Raw genomic sequence first — 10000 nt, 5'->3', positions numbered from 1 at the left:
AACCGCCCCAGACCATTATTCCCCTCCACCAAACTTAACACTTAGCACAATGCATTCGGACGGGTAGCTTTCTCTTGGCATCCGCCAAACCTAGATTTGTCCGTTGAACTGCCAGATGGTGAAGCGTGATTCATCACTCCAGAGAATGTGTTTCCAGTGCTCCAGAGTCCAATGGCGGCAAGCTTTACAACATTCCAGCAGATGCTTGGCATTGCACATGGTGATCTTAGGCTTGTGTGCTGCTGCTCGGCCATGGAAACCCATTCAATGAAGCTCCCGACGAACAGTTCCTATGCTGAAATTGGTTCCAGAGGCAGTTTGGAACTCGGTAGTGAGTGTTACAACCGAGGACGGACAATTTTTACACACTTCAGCACTCGACGGGGACATTCTGTGAGCTTGTGTGGCCTACCACTTTGCAGCTGAGCCGTTGTTTTTCTTAGACGTTTCCACTTCACAATAACTGCACGTACAGTTGATCCAGGGCAGCTCTAGCAGGACAGAAATTTGAGATCTGAAAACACTCTTCAAAAGTTCACCTACATGTTTGTCTTTCAGGAATTAACATCTCTATCTCTCTCTCGCTCTCCTCTCTCTCTCTCTCCATCTCTTTCTCTCCATCTCTTTCTCTCCCTCCATCTTTCTCTCTCCATCTCTTTCCCTCCATCTCTCTCTCTTTCCCTCCATCTCTTTCTCTCCATCTCTCTCTCTTTCCCTCCATCTCTCTCTCTTTCCCTCCATCTCTCTCTCTTTCCCTCCATCTCTTTCTCTCCATCTCTTTATCTTTCTCTCCATCTCTTTCCCTCCATCTCTTTCTCTCTCTCAGAGTGGTGGAGTGATGAGGTGAAAGGGAAGAAGTGTAAAAGGAGGAGTCTGTCCCGGCCAGAGAGGAAGAAGAAGGCTGCCCTAGTATCTGGTAATATTTATCTTTTTCTCCCTACTTCCCTCTTCCTTTCAACCATTTCCTTTTATGATATACAGTGCCTTCAGGTAAGTATTCATAACCATACGGTTATAACCTTACTCTAAAATGGATTAAATAAATAAAAAAATCCTCATCATTCTACACACAATACCCCACAATGACATCACAATAACCCATAATGACATCACAATACCCCACAATGACATCACAATAACCCATAATGACATCACAATACTCCATGATGACAAAGCGAAAACAGGTTTTTAGAAATGTGTGCAAATTTATTTAAAAAAACAGACCTTATTTACATAAATATTCTGACCCTTTGCTATGAGACTCGAAATTGAGCTCAGGTGCATCCTGTTTCCATTGATCATCCTTGAGATGTTTCTACAACTTGATTGGAGTCCACCTGTGGTACATTCAATTGATTGGACATGATTTGGAAAGGCACACACGTGTCTATATAAGGTTCCACAGTAGACAGTGCATGTCAGAGCAGAAACCAAGCCATGAGTACGAAGGAATTGTCCGGAGAGCTCCGAGACAGGATTGTGTCGAGGTACAGATCTGGGGAAGGGTACCAAAACATTTCTGCAGCATTGAAGGTCCCCAAGAACACAGTGGCCTCCATCATTCTTAAATGGAAGAAGTTTGGAACCACCAGAGTCTTCCTAGAGCTGTCTGCCCAGCCAAACTGAGCAATCGGGGGAAAGGGCCTTTGTCAGGGAGGTGACCAAGAACCCGAGGGTCCCTCTGACAGAGCTCTAGAGTTCCTCTGTGGAGATGGGAGAACCTTCCCGAAAGACAACCGTCTCTGCAGCACTCCACCAATCAGGCCTTTATGGTAGAGTGGGCAGATGGAAGCCACTCCTCAGTAAAAGGCACATGACATGACAGTCCACTTGGAGTTTGCCAAAAGGCACCTAAAGGACTCTCAGACCATGAGAAATAAGATTCTCTGGTGTGATGAAACCAAGATTAAACTCTTTGGCCTGAATGCCAAGTGACACATCTGGAGGAAACTTGGCACCATTCCTACAGTGAAGCATAGTGGTGGCAGCATCATGCTGTGGGGAGGTTTTTCAGCGGCAGGGACTGGGAGACTAATCAGGATCGAGGGAAAGATGAACGGAGCAAAGTACAGAGAGATCCTTGATGAAAACCTGCTCCAGAGCACTCAGGACCTCAGACTGGGGTGAAGGTTCACCTTCCAACAGGACAACGACCCTAAGCACACAGCCAAGACAACGCAGGAGTGGCTTCGGGGATAAGTCTCTGAATGTCCTTGAGTGGCCCAACCAGAGTCCGGACTTGAACCCGATCGAACATCTCTGGAGAGACCTGAAAATCGCTGCGCAGCAACACTCCCCATCCAACCGGACAGATCTTGAGAGGATCTGCAGAGAAGAATGTGAGAAACTCCCCAAATACAGGTGTGACAAGTTTGTACAGTGCCTTGCGAAAGTATTCGGCCCCCTTGAACTTTGCGACCTTTTGCCACATTTCAGGCTTCAAACATAAAGATATAAAACTGTATTTTTTTGTGAAGAATCAACAAGTGGGACACAATCATGAAGTGGAACGACATTTATTGGATATTTCAAACTTTTTTAACAAATCAAACATAACGTTTTGCATTGTTGCCAAAAAGTTCAATTTTGGTTTCATCTGACCAGAGCACCTTCTTCCACATGTTTGGTGTGTCTCCCAGGTGGCTTGTGGCAAACTTTAAACAACACTTTTTATGGATATCTTTAAGAAATGGCTTTCTTCTTGCCACTCTTCCATAAAGGCCAGATTTGTGCAATATACGACTGATTGTTGTCCTATGGACAGAGTCTCCCACCTCAGCTGTAGATCTCTGCAGTTCATCCAGAGTGATCATGGGCCTCTTGGCTGCATATCTGATCAGTCTTCTCCTTGTATGAGCTGAAAGTTTAGAGGGATGGCCAGGTCTTGGTAGATTTGCAGTGGTCTGATACTCCTTCCATTTCAATATTAACGCTTGCACAGTGCTCCTTGGGATGTTTAAAGCTTGGGAAATCTTTTTGTATCCAAATCCGGCTTTAAACTTCTTCACAACAGTATCTCGGACCTGCCTGGTGTGTTCCTTGTTCTTCATGATGCTCTCTGCGCTTTTAACGGACCTCTGAGACTATCACAGTGCAGGTGCATTTATACGGAGACTTGATTACACACAGGTGGATTGTATTTATCATCATTAGTCATTTAGGTCAACATTGGATCATTCAGAGATCCTCACTGAACTTCTGGAGAGAGTTTGCTGCACTGAAAGTAAAGGGGCTGAATAATTTTGCACGCCCAATTTTTTGTTAAAAAAGTTTGAAATATCCAATAAATGTCGTTCCACTTCATTATTGTGTCCCACTTGTTGTTGATTCTTCACAAAAAAAATACAGTTTTATATCTTTATGTTTGAAGCCTGAAATGTGGCAAAAAGTCGCAAAGTTCAAGGGGGCCGAATACTTTCGCAAGGCACTGTAGCATCATACCCAAGAAGACTCGATACCTGCCGAAGGTGCTTCAACATTGTACTGAGTAAAGGGTCTGATATGTCCATGTTTTTATATAAATTAGCAAACATTTCTAAAATCCTGGTTTTGCTTTGTCGATATGGGCTATTGTGTCTAGATTGATGAGAAGAAAAAAATTAACGATTTAATCCATTATAGAACAAGGCTGTAACGTAACAAAATGTGGAAAAAGTCAAGGGGTCTGAATACTTTCTGAATGCATTGTATACATTGCCTAGTGAAAGTCTACACACACATTTTAATTTTCCATCCTGACAAACTCCCCAGTCCCTTGCTGGTGACAAGCATACCCATAACATGATGCTGCCGTCACAATACTTTAAAATACAGAGGGTTTAACCACATTGCATTCTTTCCACTCCAGACCATCCATTCTGTTTACAACATGGCTGTTAAGTGATACAAGACAACACAGCAAATACATGTTTTGGCCTAAATTAAAAACTACAGGCTTGAGTCAAATCCAGTACAACAAAACACAGAGTGAATTAACATAATCATTATGACACACACCTCGTTGTCATTGGTTACACTAATTGCACTGTTTGTCAACATAACCTGGTTCAAGTAGTCATGAGATCACCCTGAGGAAGGCACAGTGATGCTGAAACGTTGGTAAATACCCAATAGATCGCTGGGAGTTTATACATGGAGTGTTGGACTTTCTTTTATTTTGATAGTTTATAGTTTATTGTCCGTTAGTCAGCACCACCACACAAACTGTTATTCTGGGTGTGGGCTCATGGGTTTTTTATGCATATGCTTGTCACCAGCAGGGTCTGGGGAGTTTGTCAGGCCTAAATGAAAAACTACAGGCTTGAGTTGAATCCAGTACAACAAAACACAGAGTGAAACTCTTTGTAGTGTGGTGGTGGCAGCATCATGTTATGGGTATGCTTGTCACCAGCAGGGTCTGGGGAGTTTATCAGGATCAAATTAAATAGGAAAAGAGCAAAGCCCAGGTAAAAAGACAGAGGAAACTCCACCTTAGTCTTCTAAAAACGCAGGGATAGATTTTTACTTTACAGCAGGACAACGTCAAAGAAACCAGAATGGCTTTCCAAGAGATGTTGAGTGTTCCTGAGTGGTCCTGCTTCATTCCTGATCTGAATTTGCTTGAATATTGCTGTCAATCAATGACTCACACTCAAATGTATTGAGCTTTGAGCAATTTTGACAAAAGCAGTGGATAAATGTTGCGTTAAGAGTACAACATGTTTCAAAAATGTTCTTTGACTTGTGGAGTAGGTTGTGCAGACGCTAGGGGGGAAAAAATCATTTGATCCTTTTTGAGATTTAATTTGAAGGCAGCAAAAAGTGAAGACAAGGGGTCTGTGCTAAAGACTACCACACAAGATCACAACCAGATCTGAGACCAGGCTACCACACAAGATCACAACCAGATCTGAGACCAGGCTACCACACAAGATCACAACCAGATCTGAGACCAGGCTACCACACAAGATCACAACCAGATCTGAGACCAGGCTACCACACAAGATCACAACCAGATCTGAGACCAGGCTACCACACAAGATCACAACCAGATCTGAGACCAGGCTACCACACAAGATTACAAGCAGATCTGAGACCAGGCTACCACACGAGATTACAACCAGATCTGAGACCAGGCTACCACATGAGATCACAACCAGATCTGAGACCAGGCTACCACACAAGATCACAACCAGATCTGAGACCAGGCTACCACACAAGATCACAAGCAGATCTGAGACCAGGCTACCACACAAGATCACAACCAGATCTGAGACCAGGCTACCACACAAGACCCCAACCAGATCTGAGACCAGGCTACCACACAAGATCACAAGCAGATCTGAGACCAGGCTACCACACAATATCACAAGCAGGTCTGAGACCAGGCTACCACACAAGATCACAAGCAGACCTGAGAACAGGCTATCACACAAGATCACAACCAGATCTGAGACCAGGCTACCACACAAGATCACAACCAGATCTGAGACCAGGCTACCACACAAGATCACAACCATATCTCAGACCGGGCTACCACACAAGATCACAACCAGATCTGGGAACAGGCTACCACACAAGATCACAACCAGATCTGAGACCAGGCTACCACACAAGATCACAACCAGATCTGAGACCAGGCTACCACACAAGATCACAACCAGATCTGAGACCAGGCTACCACACAAGAGTACAACCAGATCTGAGACCAGGCTACCACACAAGATCACAACCAGATCTGAGACCAGGCTACCACACAAGAGTACAACCAGATCTGAGACCAGGCTACCACACAAGATCACAACCAGATCTGAGACCAGGCTACCACACAAGATCGCAACCCGATCTGAGACCAGGCTACCACACAAGAGTACAACCAGATCTGAGACCAGGCTACCACACAAGAGAACAACTAGATCTGAGACCAGGCTACCACACGAGATCACAAGCAGATCTGAGACCAGGCTACCACACAAGATCACAACCAGATCTGAGACCAGGCTACCACACAAGATCACAACCAGATCTGAGACCAGGCTACCACACACGACTGTAGATATCTCTGCCTTGCTCATGTTCTCTCCATCTCTCTCTGTCTCTCAGGCCCGTTCATCGTCTACATGTTGAGAGACATTGATATCCTGGAAGACTGGGCAGCTATACAGAAGGTACATATCTGAATGCTGTGTTGATGTCTGTGTCCCTTCTAGGCAGCTGACATAAAAAGTACACGTTTCTTTACCAACAACATTCCCTATCAATATGATCAATGATCAATACAGTGTGTGTGTGTGTGGTTGTGTGTGTGTGTGAGTGTGTGTGTGTGAGTGTGTGTGTGTGTGTGTGTGTGTGTGTGAGTGTGTGTGTGTGTATCAGAACTGAGGGAACTCTCTGTCTGTCTGTCTTTTCAGGCTAAAGCAGCACTGACACCACTAAAGAAGAAATCAGACAGTAAGTTTGGTTGTGTGTGTGTGTGGTTGTGTGTGTGTGTGGTTGTGTGTGTGTGTGTGTGTCAAAGGATTTGCAAGAAACATTATCGACAGCATTTATCAGTCTGTGCGAACACACACACACACACACACACACACACACACACACACACACACACACACACACACACACACACACACACATCAAAATAACTAAATCTGTGATAATAAAGTTTAAAGTGTTATCTCTTGTTATCTCTGTTCTCTCTGTCTCTCTCTCTCTGATCTCTCTCTCTCTCTCTCTCTGTTCTCGTCCTCTTCTGTCTCTGTGTCTCCTTTCCCTTTTTGACACTTTACTGACATCATGAAGAGCAACTAGAAGTCTCTTCTCTCTGCCCTTTCCCTGCTCTCTCTTCTCCCTGCTCTCTCTCTTCTGCTCTCTCTCTCTTCCTGCTCCCCTCTCTCTTCCTGCTCTCTCTCTCTCTCCCTGCCTCTCTCTTCCTGCTCTCTCTCTCTCTTCCTGCTCTCTCTCTCTCTCCCTGCCTCTCTCTTCCTGCTCTCTCTCTCTCTTCTGCTCTCCCTCTCTCTCTCTCTCTCTCTCTCTTCTGCTCTCTCTTCTCTCTCTCTCTCTCTCTCTCTCTCTCTCTCTCTCTCTCTTCCTTCTCTCTCTTCTCTCTCTCTCTCTCTCTCTCTCTTCCTCCTCTCTTTTCTGCATCTCTCTCTCTCTTCCTTCTCTCTCTTCCTTCTCTCTCTCTCTTCCTTCTCTCTCTTCCTGCTCTCTCTCTCTTCCTTCTCTCTCTTCCTGCTCTCTCTCTCTCTCTTCCTTCTCTCTCTTCCTCTCTCTCTTCCTGCTCTCTCTCTCTCTCTCTCTCTCTCTCTCTCTTCCTTCTCTCTCTTCCTTCTCTCTCTCTCTCTCTCTCTCTTCCTTCTCTCTCTTCCTTCTCTCTCTCTCTCTCTCTTCCTTCTCTCTCTTCCTTCTCTCTCTCTCTCTCTCTCTCTCTCTCTCCTGCTCTCTCTCTCTCTTCCTGCTCTCTCTCTCGCTCTCTCTTCCTGCTCTCTCTTATCTCTTTCTCCCCTGCTCTCTCTATCTCGATCTCCCACTCTCTCGCTCCCACACTCTTTCTCTCTCTCTCTTTCTCCCCTCTCCCCTTCCTCTCTCCCCCTCCCCTCTCTCTTATCTCATTCTCCCTTCCCCCTCCCTCTCCCCTTCCTCTCTCCCCCTCCCTCTGTCTCTCTTTCTCTAGAGATGGATGATGAGGACTGTGAGAGGAGGAGAGGAGAGTGCCTAGATGAGATGTCAGACCTAGAGAAACAGTTCCTGGAACTGAAAGACAAGTAAGTCTCATTGATGGATTGATTAATCGGTTGATTGAATGACACAGATTAATCAGTTGATCGATTGACACAGATTAATAGGTTGATTGATTGACACAGATTAATCGGTTGATGATTGGTTGATCCAAGGCTTAGGAAAAGGCTTAACTTTCCTTGAGGGATAATCAACAAGGGCTATGCGTTTAAGGAAAATAACGAACGACATGGAAGCTGTGTTCCGCGACACGCGTACAGTAGTTACCGTGGTAATCAAGCAAGCAGACTTGGAACTAACCTTCCACGGAGTTGCATATTTTGCATATTTAAACATCCAATAAAGTGGCAAGCAAGTTTACTAGATAAACTACAGTAGTTACCGTGGTAATCAAGCAGGTTTACTAGATAGGCTACAGTAGTTACCGTGGTAATCAAGCAAAGTTTACTAGAGTAGGCTACAGTAGTTACCGTGGTAATCAAGCAGGTTTACTAGATAGGCTACAGTAGTTACCGTGGTAATCAAGCAAAGTTTACTAGATAGGCTACAGTAGTTACCGTTGTAATCAAGCAAAGTTTACTAGATAGGCTACAGTAGTTACCGTGGTAATCAAGCAAAGTTTACTAGATAAACTACAGTAGTTACCGTGGTAATCAAGCAAAGTTTACTAGATAGGCTACAGTAGTTACCGTGGTAATCAAGCAAAGTTTACTAGATAAACTACAGTAGTTACCGTGGTAATCAAGCAAAGTTTACTAGATAGGCTACAGTAGTTACCGTGGTAATCAAGCAAGTTTACTAGATAAGCTACAGTAGTTACCGTGGTAATCAAGCAAGTTTACTAGATAAGCTACAGTAGTTACTGTGGTAATCAAGCAAGTTTACTAGATAAACTACAGTAGTTACCGTGGTAATCAAGCAAAGTTACTAGATAGGCTACAGTAGTTACCGTGGTAATCAAGCAAAGTTTACTAGATAGGCTACAGTAGTTACCGTGGTAATCAAGCAAAGTTTACTAGATAGGCTACAGTAGTTACCGTGGTAATCAAGCAAAGTTTACTAGATAAACTACAGTAGTTACCGTGGTAATCAAGCAAAGTTTACTAGATAGGCTACAGTAGTTACCGTGGTAATCAAGCAAAGTTTACTAGATAAACTACAGTAGTTACCGTGGTAATCAAGCAAAGTTTACTAGATAGGCTACAGTAGTTACCGTGGTAATCAAGCAAGTTTACTAGATAAGCTACAGTAGTTACCGTGGTAATCAAGCAAGTTTACTAGATAAGCTACAGTAGTTACTGTGGTAATCAAGCAAGTTTACTAGATAAACTACAGTAGTTACCGTGGTAATCAAGCAAAGTTTACTAGATAAGCTACAGTAGTTACCGTGGTAATCAAGCAAAGTTTACTAGATAAGCTACAGTAGTTACCGTGGTAATCAAGCAAAGTTTACTAGATAAGCTACAGTAGTTACCGTGGTAATCAAGCAAAGTTTACTAGATAAGCTACAGTAGTTACCGTGGTAATCAAGCAAGCAGACTTGCTAGTTTAGCTGACCAAGTTGACTTTTTACTTTTTCAAAAACAGCTCAAACAAAGCTTATTACAAATGTAATAGCCGTTGAATTCTAACAGGCAAACATACAGTGTGTTATAGGGAAATCATTCACTCTCTAGAATGCCCTTACTGCCCAGGGGGGTGTGGTATATGGCCAATATACCACAGCTAAGGGCTGTTCTTATGAACGATGTAACGTGGAGGGCCTGGATACAGCCCAAACCCCCGAGGTGCCTTATTGCTATTATGAACTGGTTACCAACGTAATTAGAAGAGTCAAAATATATGTTTTGTCATACCCGTGGTATACGGTCTGATATATACCACAGCTGTCAGCCAATCAGCATTCAGGGCTTGAACCACCAAGTTTATAAAAGTACCACTGCTTTCAGCCAACCAGCACTCCGGGTATGACAAAACATATATTTTGACTCTTCTAATTACGTTGGTAACCAGTTCATAATAGCAATAAGGTACCTCGGGGGTTTGGGCTGTATCCAGGCCCTCCACGTTACGTCGTTCATAAGAACAGCCCTTAGCTGTGGTATATTGGCCATATACCACCCCCTCGTGCCTTATTGCTTAAATATATTATACAGAATATAGACTGATCGATTGACTGACCAATCTTGGTGTGTGTGTGTGTGTGTGTGTGTGTGTGTAGGTTGTTTCGTGAGCGGTTGAACCAGGTTAAGGTGAAGCTAGATGAGTGTTGACTGGCAGGAAA

At 43.9% G+C, this 10000-nt stretch overlaps 1 protein-coding gene and 1 pseudogene across 1 annotated transcript in view; both read left to right on the top strand.

Annotated features, from left to right (window-relative positions):
- Positions 1-6786, top strand: part of LOC109886339 (breast cancer metastasis-suppressor 1 homolog) — a 15833-nt gene extending 9047 nt beyond the window's left edge. The window contains exons 6-9 of the mRNA XM_031793064.1: positions 827-916; positions 6082-6146; positions 6390-6530; positions 6778-6786. Of these exons, the coding sequence (XP_031648924.1) occupies positions 827-916; positions 6082-6146; positions 6390-6530; positions 6778-6786 (305 nt within the window). The remainder of the gene's footprint in view (positions 1-826; positions 917-6081; positions 6147-6389; positions 6531-6777) is intronic.
- Positions 6787-7636: 850 nt separating this feature from the next.
- The window catches only part of LOC116354047 (breast cancer metastasis-suppressor 1-like protein-A), a 7687-nt pseudogene continuing 5323 nt past the window's right edge, over positions 7637-10000 (top strand).

This window comes from Oncorhynchus kisutch, linkage group LG16, assembly GCF_002021735.2.
Source record: "Oncorhynchus kisutch isolate 150728-3 linkage group LG16, Okis_V2, whole genome shotgun sequence".
Taxonomy (NCBI): domain Eukaryota; kingdom Metazoa; phylum Chordata; class Actinopteri; order Salmoniformes; family Salmonidae; genus Oncorhynchus; species Oncorhynchus kisutch.
Note: the sequence above shows the minus strand (reverse complement) of the source record. Positions and strands in the feature narration are given on the sequence as shown.